The sequence below is a fragment of the Aptenodytes patagonicus genome, chromosome 4, assembly GCF_965638725.1.
Source record: "Aptenodytes patagonicus chromosome 4, bAptPat1.pri.cur, whole genome shotgun sequence".
Classification (NCBI taxonomy): Eukaryota; Metazoa; Chordata; class Aves; order Sphenisciformes; family Spheniscidae; genus Aptenodytes; species Aptenodytes patagonicus.
Window position 1 is genome coordinate 34,360,106 of NC_134952.1, and position 20,749 is coordinate 34,380,854.

At 39.6% G+C, this 20,749-nt stretch overlaps 1 protein-coding gene across 3 annotated transcripts; it reads right to left on the reverse strand.

The window, feature by feature from the left end:
• Window positions 1–183: 183 nt before the first annotated feature.
• CNOT7 (CCR4-NOT transcription complex subunit 7) lies at window positions 184–20,508 on the reverse strand. 3 transcript variants are annotated; one of them, XM_076336316.1, is made up of 8 exons: window positions 20,300–20,371; window positions 19,612–19,672; window positions 19,149–19,351; window positions 18,655–18,848; window positions 15,418–15,579; window positions 9,592–9,736; window positions 4,705–4,815; window positions 184–1,906 (listed from the first exon to the last, which is right to left on the reverse strand). In XM_076336316.1, exons 3-8 carry the CDS (start codon window positions 19,263–19,265, stop codon window positions 1,778–1,780), a joined length of 858 nt encoding a protein of 285 aa, XP_076192431.1. In that variant the 5' UTR covers window positions 19,266–19,351; window positions 19,612–19,672; window positions 20,300–20,371; the 3' UTR covers window positions 184–1,777. The 3 variants fall into 3 exon arrangements, with proteins under 3 accessions (XP_076192431.1, XP_076192433.1, XP_076192432.1); XM_076336318.1 differs by lacking the exons at window positions 19,612–19,672; window positions 20,300–20,371 and adding an exon at window positions 20,488–20,508; XM_076336317.1 differs by lacking the exon at window positions 19,612–19,672 and having other exon boundaries at window positions 20,300–20,366.
• Window positions 20,509–20,749: the final 241 nt, after the last annotated feature.

Genomic DNA, 20,749 nt, shown 5'->3' on the forward strand with positions numbered 1-20,749 from the left:
AGTGATTGGAAACACGTGAACAGAATCCTGCTCTGAAAGTGGAATCAGTCAGGGAGCAGTGAGTTAGGTCATTTTATAAGCACGTGGGAGAGAACTACCATGCCTAAAGAAAACAAAATACAGAATTGAACTGACTAAATATACGCGTTCCAGGAAAAAGTTTGCAACAAAACCACCAGTCTGTTCTTATGTAAGAAAACATTTCTTAGGCCTTTATTTACAAAAGCTTTAAAAACAAATACCCTCTGTTATGCAAATTATTTGTTGTTTAAAAAGGACCACCCAGTTACATCATCGTAACTCAATGAAAAAAAGGTGTTTGAGTTTTTGTTTTTCAGTACAAGGTAAAACAGAGTAATTTGGCAAACACTTGGAGATTTTTCTACTATTGATTTCCGTGTCGAACACGCACACACGTACGCGTGCGCACGCACACACAGGCACACAATGTCGCACATTCCATCATTTCAGGCTAGTATTTAGCTATTCAATACCAAAAATCCTTCCTGCACAACTGCTCTGTACACATGCTATGCAGAGTTAAGAATGTACTTTAGGGTCCTTTAAAACAATATATCTAAAATATATTGCTAAGATATACTCAAAAATAAACTAGCATTACACTCCTCAGGTAACTTTATTAGCTATAAGTTATTTATATTTTGTTGTTTTACAACAAATATCTGTAACATCTGTCTTTGTAGCAACTACAAAAAAAGCACGATTTAATTGTCCTTCTAATTCAATAATTCAATTAAATAGTATTTTTTCAGATCTTTGGGGTTTATCTTCAACTAAACTGACTTTCAAAAATCATCAAATCAAGTACATAATAAATATGACTTCATAAAAAATATTTGAGGTGTACATTACTAGAATAAAAGCTAGGACGCTAATCGAGGGAAGTGTGCCATTACAAAACTCCTACTTTTCCAATATCCTTCAACTCTCAGCTTAATGGCAAAAAATGCTAAAAAGTCATAGCTGTTCTTTTCCTGAAGGGTGTAAAGCTGTTTTTTCAAGCTTCTTTCCCCCATCACAGAGCGGTTTTAAAGCAGCAGGCCAACCAGCAGTTGACACGTGCAGGATGTGTTTGAAGATGACTGAACACTAGTAAAATAACAGCAGTTACTATGATTTCAGTAGTTTGTTTTGCTTGAACAAACAGAGGTTATGCAGCAAATAAGTCACGTTCTGTGGGTTGACATACCAAGGAAATGCAGCGTGAAGCTGCTGAACTTGGCAGAAGATTGTTTTCTAGCTGAGGGCAAAAGAAAAAACAAAACAAAACTTCAAATAAAACAGAGGATCTGAGTCAGAGTCACTCTCTAAAGTGCAAATTTGATGGTCCACAATCTTGAATAGCTAAAACGCCCGCATACTGGAAGGAACAGACATGAATGGGGAAGTTAGTTACAATCAGTGCCAGTTAATTTGGAGAAGGGAGGGGAAAGGGACGAAAAACTAGAAGATCAATATAGGTAAGTTTACCAGACTATTCATTATGATTTAACTTTCCCCTTCTCTCTGCCACACTGATCCTACACATGCTTCTTTACAAATGGGCTAGTTATGAGGCCAAAATGTAACCCAGAAAATTTTACCTATCAATATTAAGATCAAAATCTGTGATAGGAACAGTTTAATACATAGAAAGGCAGAAAAGAAAGTATGCTGAGAAAGGGGGGAAAAAAGCCTTATTGTCCAAGGGGTTCAACCAGAGATAAAACCTATATACAAGCATGGGGAGGTCAAAAAGATGGCCTTTCATTTCATGTCATGACTGTTTGTTGGCTTCTTCTTCATATGCATTTCCTGTGCCATTTTGTACATAAGATGACCCCGAACCAAGGCCGTATAAGTGGCCACAATATTTGGCATCGTCAATGTGATCTTCAAAGAACATCTACAGAGTTAAAAAAAGAGACACAAATTATTGCCAAAGAAAAAGCTCAGTTTAAATAGAACTATAGAAAGGCTTTAAAATGCTACTTTCTTTTTAGCATAAGATATCAAATCCCAAGGTGCAGAAGAGAACAGAATTAACATCATAAACACACTTAATCTCAACACATTATTATCAAAACGTGCTATATGACATGATTCTTTAAAGTAAATCTGTCAAGGAATACAAGCAGTCTTCCTGTGCACCTTTCATGATGAAATGGCCAAACGCGATGTTTTGATAATTTTGTTGTATCAGTTATCACTCACTTTTCTGCACTGTTGCAAGTGCAACAAAGGTATTTCTCCAACTGATTTCTGTGGAGTTTCTCGTAACAGGCATATGCTTAGCATGCATCATTGGTGCCTGTACTCTACCTACTCCTCAGTGTGGGGGTTTTCATCATACTTTGTCTTGAAATGGAGGTATGTCCTTATTTATATTATAAAAGCTTGGGGGTGGGAGAATGTTTGAGCACAAAACCTATTATGGAGTTTAGAGAAACAGAGAAAGATGCATTTCCAGCTAGCTCCTCACAGAGGGGGACTTCATTTAAAAAGGAACAGCAAAATTAAAATAAATTTTGTACTAAGACTGCATTTACACTTTACAAGTCTTAACTGCAAACAGAACCTTTCAGTGGAAGACACATGAAACCCCACGATATTCTGATATTCTACCTTTCAAACTTTTTTTTTCCAAGCAAAACCACAAATTACCCCCCCCCCAAAAAAAAAGACGACACACATACACAAAAATTCTTCACCCTTAAAACTTCACAGCAACCCTGGACATGGCAGTGGTTGACATTTTGAGTCATCATCAACATCAGAAATCTAGGGCAGCCAGAAGCATGCAACAGCAGGGTGTTCACAATACACAATCTAAATGCAGAGGACTGCGTATACCACACAGGCTGAAAACTTCTCCCTTTAAGCTTTGCTCTTAGCAGCACAGTCTGGATGGAAAGTTCTGTACTGCAGGAATTGCAGACCTCAATTAAAAGTTCTTAAAGAAATAAACAGGTAGGAAAACCCCAAAACAACAGTTCTACTGTTGTATCATCAGTATTTAAGTATTTCTGATGGAAAGAAAATCAGTAACTTTTTTGGCTGGGACTCAAAACCCCAGGAAGTTGCAACTCCGTCACAACCATTTGTAACACGATAGTAACACATTTATTAATTTTGTACCTCTAAAAGCATTGTAAAATGAATTCTTTTCCACTCAGAAATACATTATTAAACAATGAACGCTACTGAAAAGGCTTTAAAAAAGCATATTAAATATATTTCTCTCTGCTGACTACTGTGTCCTTATTTAGAAATACTGTATTTGCAAAGAATTTCTGAAAATACTGAAAAAAATCATCATAATCCATCTTTGTTGGCTTAATTAAGCAAATGCTTTGCACTAAAAAAACTCAAAGATTTCTACTTCTCCCAATAAGAGCTTTTGGTAAACAAATTCAAGAAGCTAATTTGCCATGTAACACAAACTGCATCTCATTAGAGAAATGGTCATGGGTTTGAACCTTTTCCTCTAGAAAACTACCTTGAAAGGCAGTATCTTAGGCATGACTGTCATATACTTCCTCTTTCCCTTTATTTGCTTTGGATTTTGTTTCAAATTCAAGAGTGAAAAATTAATACCGGGCAAACGGCAGTTAGCAACACCGGGCTTGGATTGTACCAGAAACGCAATCCTCTCTGTTGCATCTGTAGCCCATGACCTGCTTGACAACTTCAACAGTTCCAGCAGAGGCAGAACAGTGTTACAATGAGCAAACCAGCTTAAACCACAGCATTTATTTTTCACTGGCTGTCTCACCAGTATCTGTCAGAAACTCATGGTCATTTTCTCCTTTATACAAAAGGTTGTATTACAGAAGGTAGACACCCCAGCATACAATACTAAACTTTATTGAAAGATGAGGTTTGCTATTGCCATCTGTTTTGACATGGTAAATAACAAGGAATTGCTGGCAGAATGCCACGTTCAGATGCATTGGCATTTGACCAGCGCAACTGCTTTCCAGGAGAGGCCCCTTCAACATTTGTTTGTTCTGCTAATGCAAAGTATCCTAGTATCTTCCTATTGTATGCAGACAAGCAGCAAGGATATGTGAAGCTTGTAAGACCCGGATTTCCCTTGCTGCAAACCTTGAATGAATTGACCAATGTATAATCTTTTAGAACCTGAGTTAATCTGTGCTTTACTCAATGGTACAGAACAAATGCACGGACATTCTCCACAGCAGCCTGAAAGTCATTATTTAATATACCTGTAGCCTGCAAGTTTAGCTACAAGTGGCTAGTCCAGACACTCTTCCCCCGCCCCGAGGCCTGTCACAAGCAGCAGCGCACACCAGCTGGGTATTACACTGAGCAGAAGCTCCAAGAAAATTGGCTTGAGTATTGTCACCCAGAAATATAACTCTCATACTCATGAGTTCACTCATAACTCACTGCAGCAGCCACCTAAAAAACCAAAAACCCACAAAAAAAATCCAAAAGCTGGGCACAGGCTGGAAACAGGAAGCAATACTCACTCACAGCAGCTAAGCAGGGAATCAATAGGGCTGGTTTACACTTACTTTGGGGAAAATACAGGTGGTCTTATTTTTATCAAGAAAAGAGTGACCCCTGAAGCCCTTCAGAGACCTCCTTAAAATATGGCAGACTTATCAGAATCAGCAATTCCATCTGACTGTCACAGCACATTATTATCATGGAGATAAAACCAATACGGCCACCTACTTCTCTCATTTTGAAAAAGGCCATTCCTGTGAGTAAAGAATCAGATCCTGCCTGATGCTGTGGTCCTATCCTTTCCAGCTCTAACTGCTCAGCCACTTCTTGTAATCCACCCTGAAAAAGAAAATATTTTTGTTAACTGCTGAAAAAAATTAAAACAGAAAACTGAACAGCTATACTTGGAAAAATCTGTTACACAAGTCATACAACCTCAAGTATATTTTAACATTTGCACAGTAGCTGAAACAGTTGTTATACTAGATAAATACACACCTGGAGAATCAAACTTTCAGTATCAATAGCAGCATTAGAATTCTGTGTCAGTATTGATTAAATAAAGCAGTATCTGTGACCAACAAAACTATTACTCCTTCATGTTCCAGCTTCTCCAGTAACCAGATGTCATTACTTCACAAAACAATTCCTTCAAGATGTTGAAAGGACTGGCAATGCCAAAGAACAAAACCAGGTGTTCCTGTACTCCTTCTATTTGAATGAAAGTTTAAAAGGTAAAAACATTGTTCTACAAACACAAGAATTCAAGTGCTTACAAATGAGGTGCCCATATGCCTCCATGTGTTAAAGTACCTAGGCTTCCTTTGAAACAGATCTTTTTCTTTCCACTTACCTTTCAACAATTAAGTTGATGGTTTTTCCATTTTTCTTCACAAAAACTGAGAGCATCCTTAAGTATCTAGAACACTACCGGGAGTCCAGGAAAATGTTACACAGCAGGCACTTAGAAACCAGGTGGTAAAGTCAAAAAAAGGAAGAAAGTGCCCACTCCATCTCTGCAAGACATTCTACCCCTCTTTAAAGTTTGTTTCATTAGCTGTGATAAGAGGATAGGAAAAAAAACATGCAAAAAAATCCATCATCTTGCAACTAGTTTTCTAAGATACTAAAATCCAATGGTATAGCCAGCTTTTCTGTTAGAGATGTGTATTTAATAGTCACATGTGTAATGAAACCTACTTCTTCAAAAAGTACATAAACACCTCACATACAAAAAGGGAACAATTTAAAACAGTAATTGTCTGCTTTGAATGTTGATACATGGTTTAAAAGGACAGACTGTGAAGCTGTAGACATCGCTCCAAAGCTGCAAATCTATCTGCTCTTAAAGGTAAAACTTCTCCAGTTTTGAAGCAAATGTTTTTTTGAAGCCAAATAAGCTTATGTGAAAAACTATCCCCTTAACTGCAGAGTGACTAAATAAACCCCTTTTTAGTGCCCCCCCAAAAATGGTAATAACCACGTGTGGAAGCACACCCATCAGAAGTCAGTTTGGTTTTACATAGGTAACACAGATCAGTTGAAGGAATAGACGTCTTACACTGTAACTGCAATCTTTTAATGCTATAAGCTACACTGTGAGCACATAATTTTGTACATCTTTTTTAAATCATTAAGCCATAAAGCTACTGGAAATAGACTAAAGCACATGCACATTCTTTAAGGTCTAGAAAGATCAAAAAACCAAAGACAAAATCCTTACTGCTGTCATAAGCTTTGTAAGGCAAAAATGTTGCACGGAGGCAATTCTTTTGAAGAAAGACTGCCTAGTATCCGAGTTCACCTTTCCTTGCACTCTTAACCTGTTTCAAGTACAGGAAGGGAAGCAATAAGAGGCAAAACTTAACAGTCAAAGTTAAAACTCACAGAGCAATAAAAATAAAGTCTGACCTGAAAATCAGATCAAATGTTATGAAAGTTCCTGTGAATCTTATGGCAACAGGTTTTTGTTTTGTTTAAAAAGATGGAAGCTTCAGTAATAACATTCCCAAGCAACACCTACAAACCAACATGAAAACCTAGTACTGGTATGGCTAGTTTTATTCTAGCTTGAGCAGCAGGAATACAGTTTACAGAAGTTTAAGATAAGTCTATACACTATACAGTTAAGCACTGAAGCTAGCTTGTTGTGTGTTTGGATACAACATTTGAGCACTGCAACCATGTTCAGTTATTTACCTTACACTATCAAAAAAACACGCTGAGGGTTGGTGGGCAGGGGAAAAAAGTGCATCTCAGACACAAGCATGTTCTCCACTTTCTAACTCCAGTAATGAGCTGTTAAGAGTTAGCAACAGCAGTTAGGCCCACACCCTTTCAAGGCACCATTTTCTGCTCCTAAACCCTCTACTTCCTCAAGCTGCGAACTAGCAGTGCCTCATCATCAGGTTCTGCTAGCTGTAAGACTATCCACTCCAGCTTCAAATTACTTTGAAGAATAAAAATCAGTAATATTTACACAGCAGCTGCAAGCTCTGGAATGTAGACTTAATAATTCAAAATTTACAGTAACAGCAGCCTACAGAAGAATGCTTTGAAAATAGTGCTTTTAATGGTATATATCTATTTGTAAATATATCACACACCACTTTTGCGTGGAACTTCTTGGTCTATAACTGCAATAATTACAGAATAAAAGTTGGCTGTCTCTGAAAATTAGTAGGCTATGGAGATTCTCTTTCAGGCAGGACTTTTGCACTCTAGTTAAGAACATTTTACCCTTGGAGGAGAAGGGCAAATTCTTCCCAAATTTTCAGAGCATTGGTCTTTCAAGAAAAAGGCCACAGAATGATTTACATAATCACACGACCATGGTCAACAGCAAATCCAGTTCAAACTCTCATTTCATGGTACTGGTACCAGAGTTCATTGTTCTGTACAAACCCTCATATTAAAAGCCAGTTTCCAACAAGATCTATAAATCTACATTACTTAGAGTTGCCGTTACTGTCAAAAGGTTTGGAATTGTCTACATAGAGAGATTTTTAGAGAACAAGCAAGAGTTTAACCTATACTACATTAATATCTCAAGTTAACTCCCAATCTGCATGCCAGTGAAGTACACTCATATCCATTTGAGTAACATACTGTAAATTCACAGACCACTTAATTCCACCAAAAAAGCATCAAACAGCTTCCCAATCCTGAACCATATTTCTCTTCTCAATGCCAAAAATTCTGTTTTGGGTGTTTGGGGGTAGGGAGTGGAGGACCTACAGCAAGTCAGTGACTTTCATATGAAAAACTTAGACAAGTCAATAAAGGACAAGTGCACAGCAGTTCAATTCACTGCAATTTAATAGAGATTGTAAGTGACACACATTAGGAGACAGCGCATGCATTTTTAGAGTCACAACACTGAATGTTTAGCAATTTCTTTCAGACAGCTACTCTCAGTACAGTACAAGTCCACCATCATTTCATTGCCGGTAAATTTGGAGGGGTAGGGTAGCCCACATCCCTTCCCCTGCTGTCATTACCAGTCTGCAGGTTAGGTGACAGGATCAAGATTTACTGCAGGAAAGCTGACCTACATATTCAGCTCTGAAAAAAAAAATCATCACTCTTGTTCTTAAGGTTTGCTGAAATAATACCTGTGAAGGTTTTTCTTGTCTTCTAAAAAACATTAATATCTCTAACAACGCAGGTTACACACAACTATGTCTTAACGAAATGACAGGAAATACAATCCTCTCCTCCCCAAACCCACTGGGAATGGCACCTCTGGAATGGTGACAAGGAACATCATTCTGTCACCTTTGCTGTCACTAAAGTTGAATTATACATTCTGTTCTTGGTAAGTGTGTCGCCACCACTAAGACACCAAGTGCTTTACTTTGCTTCACCAGGAGTGAGAAAGGGAAGGTGTTTTTTGTTTGGGGTTCCCCCCCGCCCCTCCTTTAAGACTCCTGAAGTTTATGAACATCGCATTTTTTTCTTCTGGCCTCTGTGGAGGAAACCTGTTTCTAAGATGTTCTCTAATACTCAGCCATTTGCCTGGCTGATTATACCAATAACAACTCTAGATGAACACAGGTAGGTATACTTTTCTTACTAACTGGAAGAGAGGTCTCCATTTTCAACATTAATTTGATTAACAAAAGGATTTACACACTTTACTTCCCACACAAGTAGGCTACTACTAAAAAGTGACACACTGTATTAGTTTATCTCAGAAAGAAACAGGGGACTATAAACCCCACACAGATCACTAGTTCAGCATGACGAAGTTAGGATGTGGTTGCACTACAGTCACTGTTCTCTTTTTCCTGCAGGTTCTCATTAAGAAAGCCTAGAGAATTGAGTTAACTTTCCATAAAAGCAGCAAGTCATTAATTGCCTCAGATGAGCGATGCACCTCATTCCAGCAGCAGTCCAGACTTTTACAGTTCTTTGGCAAGTAAAGCTGTTAACAATCCCTGTAGCATCTTTCTTTCACTTGCTGTCTTCCCCTTCGCATACTTAGTTCCAGTTTCCATTCATTCTCCAGTCCAATAAAGTATCCAAATTTTATGCCTGATAGAGTAAGCCAATTAGTAACCCCACTGGCCTAACATGGGAGATTAGTTTTTAGTACTGCGTTTTTTCCTAGAAGTCACGTTGTCCCTGAACATATGCTGTTGTTATCTTTCCTCATGGGGCCATCTGAAACATTCTTCGCTCCATTCCTCTTCCCAAGACACTTCCACAGCATCGTTGTTGCAATTACCTTTGCCAAGACGACTGCAGTCTTTTAGTGGACTGCACAATGAGGAAATAGGAGTATATGAAACCCATCAATTCTTATGGCTCAAGAAGTGAAGGATCAATTCCAAACACGGGTTTATCATCTGTCAACAAAGACTAGGTACTATAAATACAGTATCAACATGCTATTTTTAACTGGTAAGCAGTTATAAAAATTCGTTGTGCTCCTGCCTGCCTCCATCAATAGCCTTTAATGTTAAATATACAAAGTTTGAGACAACAAGGCTATTTAACGGGTATTATCAAAGCAAAACCAGAAAATAAAAATACAGAAAATAAGTATTTTTTAGTAGAAAGTACTCTCTCTCCAAACCAAAATTTGTTCTGAGCCATTAACAGATTACCTACCTTCAGATTTTTGCAACTCTTCATGAGATATTTTACATCATAGATGACAGGGAAAAACAATCGCAGTATCTCAAAGAAGTCTAGCTCTTCTTCAGGTAAATTAGAGTTTGTCAGGATTTTGATTAGATAGCCAAAGTCATATCCACTGCAAATTAACAACAAAAACAATGTAAGTAAATAACTTAGAAGCATCCTACCCACTTCCAACATCAAGACTTTAATATACATCAACAGGACATTTTGCTTAATTTCAATGCAATTAAGACTGACTCTTAGAAAACACTGAGCCTCAGTGTAAATGGCCCCATTACAGCTTTTCAGTACAGGTTTGGTAGAAGAAACTGAGGTATTATATATATATAGTGTGTGTAGTGGAGAGAAGAGTTTGGGAAGACTTCCTTCTCAGTAGCTTGACTGAAGAAAGAGGACACAGGAATGAGATGTGGAAGTAGAAGGGGAAATCATGTACTTTTACAGAGGATTATGAGAGGAAACAGGGGGGTTAAAGCATAGGAGAGACAGATGCCAGGTATTAAGCAGGATTGAACACCCCAACAAAAAGCAGCGATAACTAGTTATCCTTTTCCCTAGGAAGGCAGAGATTGTAAGCCAGATTATTCATGATCTGATCATGAATCTGATCTGTTCTGATCCCTTGTACTTGCAGGACTGCTCATGCACATACACACTGAACTAGATGGGGGACTGATACATTATCTTGTTGTTAGGCTTGCATTGAACCAAATCAGTTCTTAGATTTTATTGACGTGCAATTTTAAAAATATCTGTACTAACAAAGAAGATGAAAACACACAGCAGGGCTGCCTCTACAGAAGGCTGCATCAGTTTTGCTGCTTAAGGAACCTTAGCGTATAGCTGAGAGACAATTCAAGTGAACAGGTGGCCACCACAGATTCCAAATTCCCAGTTTAAGACTTCATGTTCATTCTTGGTTACATGAGGATCATACTCAAACCCAAGAATTTTGCAACTTGGTAAATCTTGACTGAGATCTTTAACTGTGACATGAGCAATACAGAAGACAAATCACTTAGGAGTACTGTACTACTGATCCTGAGGATATTTAGCACCCACAAAGACTGGCGACTTCTGATGCTGGCTCAAGGCTTTAGCTTGCATACTCAGTGTAAAGAGGATTGCTTTTTGCACCTTTTGTATACGATGGGATTCTCTACCTCATCTTTATCTTATGAATTTCTAGACAGAATGTAGAAAATTTTGAACATACTGGGAATTAATGGATTGTTTGCTAAAAGTCCATTAGTACAAGACATACAAAAGGTATGGACTATTGCAGCTCTCCCATGGGGGTTTCTAGTGCTCTAAACAGGAATTTCATGTTGAATGAATCCTGCACTGCATCTGGTGCTTTGAAGCTGTGCTGGCAGCACTCCAATCTCCACAGCAGCGGCAGCCACTGGCCAGGGAGCAAAGGAGCCAAAGATAAAGGATTTCAGCCGAGTCTTACAAAGTAAAAACCTGTAGTATACTTGGCAAAACAGTGGCTTGGAAGCTTAATTTTGTTAGATCACCTATGGGGGGAGGGGGGAGAAGTGGTGGGGAAGCCTGTATCAGCATAAAGCCCTCTATAGAAAAAGAAAGAAAAAAGCCACATTAGCAAAAAAGACTGTTCAGGATTAAGGAGATTTACTCCTCTAGAGATTAGAGAGTTTATTAACTCACTGAATTCCTGACATCTGTCATCCCTGTGGCTCAAATGTAACATTCATATTAAAACTTTTAAAGTGAAGAAAACAGTACTTGTGCTCCTCTTCTTCTTAAAAAAAAAAAGTTTTTGACTCCCCTCCTCTTCCAAAAAAAGATTATGTACATGAGTGAATTACTAGAAAACAGATGCTCTCAAACACTTCCAATTTCTATTAAGAAGGAAGTACTGTAGAAAAGTCAAGATTCACTTACTATTTGTATTGAGAGGGAGCAGGCTGTCATAAATTTGCAATTTCAATGAAGAATTTTATATTCCCCCCCCCCCCCCCCGTAGATTGTAGCAGATCCTTTCATTCTAGGATCCTCATGCAGAAAAAGGGAACAGAATATCTGAAGAGTGGATTTAACAGGCATGATTACCCTTCCATTGCATGACAGCATTCAGTCAGATATCTGTTCTTGGATCCTAAGCATGGGTTAGTTTTAGTCAGCTCAACCAAATGACGTCTCGCATTCTGCAAGTTCCAGCTGCTTACACTTAGTCCCACTGTGCTTGTAACAGTCATCACAAACCACACTTTACTAATCACAATGCGGTATCAAGGCATTTACATAATCTTTTTGGTATTCTTTGAGCGCAATATGCTCCAGTCATCCAATCTTACACAGACGTAAGAACTGTCACTCCAATTCAAGACTAAGATATATCTAGTTCAAAAATTTTTGAGTGGCTACTGCTGAATGCTAACAGAAGGGTAAGAAAATCCACAGTGAGCAATTATGTAATTACCTGCTCGTTAAAGAAGTTTTCTTCTAATCCTGTAACAGGCAATTAGTGGCTGGCTTATACCCTGAAGCACATAGGCTTCCTTTCCCTAAAAAGCTTTCACCATTTCTAATATAATCACCTGAAGTTACTTAGTGCAGCTAGCCACAATCCCTGGAGCTATACAGCAACATAAGCACTCTTACAACCACTATTTTTTTTCTTTTTTTCTTTTTTCACTGATCATGGACAGCTGTAGGCAACAAGACCATGGAAAAGATCAAACGTGCCTGTATTTCTTTCCCTTACTATCCAGAAAGAATTCAGATAGCCAATTAACAATGAATTCTACTCAAGCACCAACAGTCTCTGAAATAAATCAAAACCTGGCAAAGCTGAGAAAGCTTTACTTCATTTTATAACTGGCTAAAAGAAATGAGCCAACAGATTAAATTTTACTAAAATCAGTTAGACACAAATGATTATTGAAATACAGTAGCTTGGAACTTTCCAGCTTCCCAAAAACATCTGGGTTAAGAGGCATGTTTGCACAGAGCTTCCAAAGGTAGATTGAGGAGGCTGCACACAGGTGGACACTCCAAGCTTCAGCAGATCAGTCAAACATCCACAAAAACAGAATTTGAGCTGTTCTGTTTTATAACTTGTTAGACTGCCAAGCACCCACAGCTCTCTTGACTGTGACAAGAATCAGAAATTCAAGGCTTCCCCCTCCTCTCTCATCGACTCAAATACATTTTAACGCACACAAAAGGTTTGATGGAGTCACTTATGAAGTTGCAGTATACAAGAATCGGTGACAGTGCAAATGTTTCTTCGCTCATGCCTGGCAGAACTGCAGGTCCACACAGATTTGCCAACAGGTCAGGATACCAAGGCAGCTACATCAAATGCAGAGATAAAAAGCACACGAAGTAAACTATTTGAGAAGCTATGAGCTTAGAAATAAACTATGTAAGAGTTCAAGGAAATCAAAGACTGCAAAATGAAACAAAACCAAAACATAACCTCACACTCTGAGAAAGGAGCAATTCCCCTCTGCCCACTTCCTAAGAGACTCATAAATTTTGAGGGTTAGTAGTAACTAAAGCATTTTAAGGAAACAGAAGCAATAGCACAGTCAGCAACTATCAAGCACAGCTTTTTCAGTAGTCAAAGAACTACTGCATGGAGAGCCTACAGGAAACAAATTTTCAATCAAGCTGTCCTGTTGTTTAAGTTTCCACTGATAGAATAAAATCACAGTCAACCTAAGATATATTTAGAGACACCTGTTTACCATTCTTTGTGGCACATTTTACGTGACCCATGCTCATTTATAGCTTTGTGCAATCTTAGCTTCCTCAGAACTTAACCCACTACTCCAGGGTTTTGTGCTCAGACAACATCAACATGCTCTGTCAAGCACAAAAGCCTTTAAACACTCTCTGATTTCAAGCAGTTGTGGATAATCAGTGTTTGACAAACATTTGCTGGAATAGCTGTCTTAAGAGGATTTCTAAAGACATTTTCACTGAAGTCCACAACAGAAACTCATTTTAGCACAGATGAAACTGGACTTTAATAAAGCCATTCCAAAAATCCTTCATAAGCTGCACTAGTAAAAGCGGCATTATTGCACACAGTTTGCACTGCACATCGTTTGCACTACACTTCGACCAGCGTATTAGTCAGGAATAACACACAATCAGTGTAATTATGCTTTAAAAAAGAATCCCTAGTGTAGAAATGGCTCAGATATTCTTTTGCTAGCATAGCTTACACTGGGCCCTTAAAGTTATTGGGCGATATTGGAAAAATACTGTTTTGTAGCTGTAGCTGCTACTACATGGCAGTGTCTGTTGATGTACCAGCTACATGCATAACAAGCCTCCCCTCCCCTTCTCCTGAGCCATCCAAGTTATTTTACTGTAGTCAAGTGTAAATCACAAATATGCACATAAAAGCCCATAATAATGGGTTTAAAAAGCTGAAAGAAACTTAATTCACTAATTCAGCCTTTGTAGTTATTTTGACACAGTTCATGGCATTCTTGTTCCAGTATTTTTCCCCAAGGTGCTACCCTAGTAGCAAGATAGCAAGAGTAAGATTATTTTGGAGTCATACCGTGAGTGAAGACAGCTGCAAGTGGAAGATGTAGGCAGATTAGGTGACAAGTATATGCAAAGAGGATCCTCCTTTTTTTTTTTGTTAACTGTCTTTTCTTCCCTCTCCCCTCCTTTTGGAAAGTCAGTCTGACACTTGCTTTCTATAAAGCAAGTCAAATGATGAATTCTGCAACAGGCTGTTATATGCACCTTTCTTCTAGTTTTAGACTCCTTGCTGACACAATCCTTATTTTTCAGCTGGTTAATAATGTAAATACTTCTCTAATTCCATGTGACTTTCTCTCCTCCAACCTCCCCTCCAAGATTTAATACTTAAGGATGAAGAATTTGGTTTTTTTTCTAATTTCATCATCTACATATTACCACCCACCAATGTAGCATGCGTGATAAACAAGAATAAGGCTGTAAGGAAACTACTAGCCTCAGCTAAAACATTTGCTCTACCTTTGTTGACTTGCTTAGCAGCCAGCATTTAAGATGTAAACTTGAGGGCCTTACATAGCAATAAGCCTTTAAAGCCACTGTTGCTTGCAAAAAGTGCAAATTATCTCTGGCACATAGTTGACTGTACAATGACTATTGCATAAGTTTTAAAGTGTTCAATCTTATTAACACCCGAAGATCTTTTGTATCTTGACAGATTCATAGAGATTTAGCATTCGCATTTCTATTACTACTTGGAAGATGAGTTCCTGTGATGGAATAAATAGTAAAATATATTAATTACTGCCGCTAGAATTAAGGCTTATCAGGGCTCTCCTTCCAAGCCGAGTAATTTTCAGCTGCCCAGATTACCAGGAGATTTAAAACAAATTTAAAAGTGTTTTATAAAGCTCTTCACTGATAATTCTGTGGTCTCTCCCGTGAGACAAACAATATTTGCTCAAGAATTGCTTAGGAATAGTGCGCTTGTATCATCGTTACTACTATTATTTGCATGTGTGATATTAAAAGATACAATGCCACCTGCTGGCTTAGGAGTTTCATGTTTTTCTGGTTTACAGTTTTCTGGTTACGGTGTAAACACCAAAAATAAAACACCAGTACCACCCTGTACTCTCTATTCTTCTAATACAGAATGGTGCTACAGGTATTACAGCAGAAATAGTTTCCTAAGTCTTACCAACCAAGATATGTGCTATATACACTATCAGATGTATACCACTTAACATGAGATGTGAAATCCAAGCTCTATAATTCAATAATCAATACTGAAAACTCAAGTACTTAACATGCAGAATTTACCTATGAAAGGAAAGCCACTTGACTCCTTCACACAGTACAACTCCTGATGTCATAAGCAGTTCTGCAAAGTACTGTGTCTCAATTCCTTCTTCCTCATGCTTTTTAAACTGGATACCAGATGTCGTCAACAGCTCAATAGAGTCCTGGGCATACATATCTTCTCTAAAAACAGAGAGAGGAAAAGTAAATTTTCAAAATCTACAAACCTCAGTGATTGTCAACCTGGTAACATTTCTTTTATTGCTATTCATTCCACAGACTTCACCAGCATAGAGCAGGAGCAACTTAACTTTGTTCCGTGTCAATTACAAAACCAACCATTTTTCATAGCTTTTGTTAACCTTCACTAGCATTTCACCATTCCCGGCACCTCCATTCTCGCCCCCTTCATAAAAAACTAGTTCCTGCTCCTCTTCTGGTTACCTAGAACTCCCCTTTTGCAAAACTACAGAGGAAAGTGAATGTATGAATACAGATATTTTACCAAATAAGATCCATTATTTGAACTGTGACATATTAAATATAACAGGTGAAGCACTAACATGTTACATTATAGAACTAGGAACAGTACGCTCCAGATCCCAGTGCTGTATTCGTTCTGTGGATTACATTTCCCGCACATTTCTTGTGATTTAAGCTCACGTAAACATTTAGACACATGCTCATCAAAACTTCTTTCTCGCCACAACTGGAAACTGAGTACTTGCTCCATCTAGTCAATCCTTAAAATTCAGGTAGCCTAGCGTTTTCTTTCTAAACAACCAACTTCAACTTTAATAGCCATATTTTGGACCTAGAATTTAACAGGATGGAAAAAAATTCCTCTATGCCTTGTCTGATCCCCTCTTATCCCATCACAAAATTAAGGATTTTGTGATGAAATGGATGAGTTTTTTTCTCCCTAAAGTTTAATCTATATCATCATAACAAAGACATAGAATGGTTAACTGAAAAAAAAAAAATACAAACGTGGCTCTATTTAGATTATATTCATATTACTGTCCACAACATACTATTCTACAAAGTCTCTTCAGTGTATAGTTTTCAATTTTAATAAAAAAACCAACAAAAACACAGAAAATAAAACAGACAAGACAACCAATATATCAAACTTGACTATTAGATTCAGTCGTAGACTTACATTCCTTATTCCTAAGAGCAAGTCATCATTCATCAGAACATAGAGATACATTCTCAAGATGTGTTGTATCTTTTTACCTCCCTCCCACACAGCTGCTCATTAGTTTCCAGCTTTAAGGCATCAGGTTCCCAACACCTGTCCATCTCCATAACACATTAAAGAACCCATCCAAACCAAACATGCCTGTTTTACAAAAAGAAGTTTTAATTCTGGTTTGTTGCTCTGCACTAATCAGGTGGATAGTTAGTTTAGAGAAATATTTATGCTCTTTAAAAGCACACTATAACAAGACCTGGCTGGAACCACACACAAAAAAAAAATACCTTCTAGGAACAGCCAACAGCTGTTTTGCTTTAGGAGCTGAACACTTGGCACAGTGCCACTTCCCAAAAGGAAGTTTAGAAACAGACAAAAATAAGTAATTTCTCCACCCATGTAAAAAAAAAAAAAAAATTCATGTTTCATGCAGCACTTACCTAGCTTACCTTTTTGTATAAAATCCCCCCAGTGAACTAGTAACAAGTTAGTTAGATGACTACCTATATCTTGCCTTACTAAGCTGTCTTATCTATGCAGCATCTGGCACAGATGGATGGAAAACTACTTTTGTTTTCAGTTGCTTGACAATAAGCAGATCTTTGAAGCTCAGAAAATAAATAAAAGATAACACAGGCTCTTCTTCCCAGATCACAGTTTGGAAGTTATTAGTTCATGCCTTCTCTTTCTCCCATACTTAGCAGGATTAGTATATTCTTCTATTAAGACAATGGATAACTTCCATCCAGCATTTATATGGCAAGGTAAGTTTAGAGATACCAAAATATCAAATCTGCACTTCCTTTTCTTTCAAGAGGTGCTTCAAACAAAACTAAAAAGAGCATGTCATTCCTCAGACCAAACTGATTTGTGACAAGCCACAGCACTGCTTGTTTAGAAAAGTAGAAAGATCAAGAGAGACAGCAGCAGTTCTTTTCTTTGTAAGAACCCTGATTACTTTGAAAACAAGTCTTTTTATCTGCAGAAAAAAAGGTCTGTTCTCTACACCTCCTTTGTAGGCTGCAGTTTTAACCCATGTATATCAAGCTGTCCAGTGATCAACTTGTAACAACTGCCAAAAAACCCCCAAGCCTTCAACACGTTTGAGAAGTGTGTGCACTGATACTCAACTCAGGCCATATGAAAACCTATTAGACCAATTATGTTTACTTCAGGAAAAAATTCAAGATACTAGTAACCTTGTCGACTACCTGCTAAAGATATAATTAGAACAGAAGTGTCTCATCCTACTGGAAAACTTAGGTTTATACTTAAAGGTTCATCACTGATAAAAATCACATTGTGAAATAAAGTTCACAATACTATTCCAACAGATAGTAAAAATCAGCTTGCTTTTTAACCAACACTTTACACGAAATAATCCAGAAGAAAAATCTCCACAGGAGTTAAGCTATAGAATCAATAATCCCTTTCAACCCATTATAGAAGAAAATTAAAATACAGTAGTTTAATAGAATAAGTTGCTTTGAAAACACAAGAAAAGCTGCTGCAGTATTAAAAAGTTGACAGTATTTTACCTAAAATATTATCTAGAACTTGTTGTGAGAATAATGTTATTTTAAAGAGGACAGAGCACACTTGCTTTAGAACTTGCTGGTAACATTTGTCATACTTCTTTTCTGAGTAAAGGTAACTTTACTTTTTTTTCTTCACGTTGGTATTTTCCACTTAAAAATATGCAAAGAAACAACACGTGACTTCTGTAACAACTAGTAAGAGTTAAACTAAGTTAAGGTAGAAGCACTCTGAAATGCTAAATATGAAAATGCAGAACTAACTCTTGCACTAAGTATAAATGCCTCTTTTTAACACTTTTGTTGAAATTGCTTAGCGTTTTTGACCAAATTACCAACAGTAAGACAGACTGCACAGAAATGAGGGAAGAAAGCACATGTTTGGCTGACAAAAGTTTTCCTCACGTAAAGTATCCATGGTATTACAATCATATAGATAAAGAGTTGCTATAGCTTTTACAACCTATAATACATTTTCAGTAAGTCAGAAACATACATTCAACAGCACAGACATTTAACACTTACGTTAAATTAAATTTAAAATTAAATTGCCAAGTTGAAGTTCCTGGAGGGTATTCTCCTTGCTCATTCATAAACGTCAGTCCTAGCTGAATTATTTTTAGCAAGTCTACATTGCAGCGTAATAATTGGTACTGATAGTCTGCGTTGCTTCTGAATTCTCCAATAGGCCTTGCAACTACTCCTGGAAATTCTGTATCCTGTAAGAACAGAATTAAAACTTCAACAAAAGACACCCATAAAAATCTACGCTGCTCATTTTTAATAAAACATGTTTCAAGCATCTAACAGTTTCATAGCTGAGGAGTACAGTCTGTAAATTTAGCCTTTAAAAAGGTAATAGATTAGGATCCTAATGTTCGTACAGCGTTAATTCAACATTAAGAATCCATTACTCTTTCAATGAAAATGGATGAACAATTTTAGAGCTTTAATTTACTAAATGAAGTCATCATGTTTTTCGTGGTAATTTGCTAGATAAACATCAAGTGCCCACTTACCATAGCTACATAGTTATACTTCCGTATAACTTGACGAATTTTCTTCATCTCTTCATCCAAGTTACAAGCCCAAACTTCACAGATTCTTTGGCTATGGTCTACGGTAGCTGCTGGCATAGTGGGGGGCTTTAGAGACCATACATCAAAAGTTACACTTGACTGAGGATCAGTTTCATAAAGGGACTTTAATTATTTTTTTTAACCTAAGAGACAAAGAAAGCAAAGTATCAAAGTGTAAGTTTTCATTTATCTGAAAAAACGCTTCAACACCAGGATCAAGCTTTATTCTTCACAATCCCATAAAAGAAGCACAACACGGCCACCAAAAGCATGTGAATTTCAGCTATGTGAGTTCAGATTACTATCCGAAACTAAAACCCTACGATTTTGTTAGTAACTTTATTTCTTGCACAAAGCCAGGCAAACCGGCAAGGCGCGCTATTTCAACAGACAAAAGAGATACCTGAGCCCATAAGCGTTATTCCCCCACGGGTTAGAAGAGCACATTCCTGCGGATCCCACGGCTGCGTGCAACATGAAACGAAGGGGCAAAGTGACTATTAGCGTTACGCCAAACTCGGGGACGCTGCGGACGACAAGCAGCCGCCCAGGCAAGCAGCCTCCCTCGGCAGGAGAAGCTCCTTCAGCTCGTACGGGCCGCGCTAAACCGGAGAGCGGCGCGAGGGGACCGAATCACGGTCCGACAGACTCGGACTCACGCCCCGGCTGGGTTCCCGGGCGCCTCCTCACGCGTACAAGGCCCCAAGAGCGCCCCGAGGAGCCGCAGAGCCCGCCCTGCGCGGTAGCGCGGAGGGCAGCACCCCTCGACGGGGCGCAATTTGGGAAGGGGCCGCCCCGGTTACCCCCCCCCGCCCCGGCCCAGCGGAGGGAGAAGCGCCGCTTCCGAGCCCGCCTCCGGCGGCAACCCCCGCGGCCCGCGAAAACACCACCCGCCCCCAGCGGGCCGTCACGACTGCCGGTAAGGCCGCAGGGCCTCTGCGGGGCTGCCTCGGGCCCCAGCGGGGGACGGCTAGACCGAGGGGAGAGTGGTACCGGACCGCTCTCGGCCCCCGCCCCCTCCCCTCGCCCGGCTCCCCGCGGCCGCCGCGTCCCCACCCCTCGCTCGCTCGCTCGCTCGCTCACTCACTCACTCGCTCGCTCACGCTCTCGGGCGGGCCGGGCCGGGCCGCGGCGGGTCTGGCGAGGCCCCGCGGCGGCCCCCGACGCCCCAGAGCCGCCAGTCGCCGCGCGAGACGCAGGAAGCGCTGCCCCCGCCGCCCCGCCGCACAAAGCCATTACATCATCGCCGCGCGCCGCGCCGCGGCCTTTCCCCTCTCACCTCTGACCGACGGCGGGGGCGCCAATCGCCGGCCGCGCCGCCCCTCCTCCACCCCCCTCCTCCCGCCCGGGCGCGCGCCACTCCTTCCTCCACCCCGCCAGGGCTCGGGTCACGGGCGCGCGGCGGTGACGCAGCCTGCGTGCCGCCGCGAGGGCGGGGCGCCGCCGGTCCGGTCCGCTCCGGGGCGCGGGGAGGGGCGAGGAGGGGAGGGGAGGCGAGGCGGTGTTGCCGCCGCCGCGCGCATGCGCGAGGGAGCGAGGCC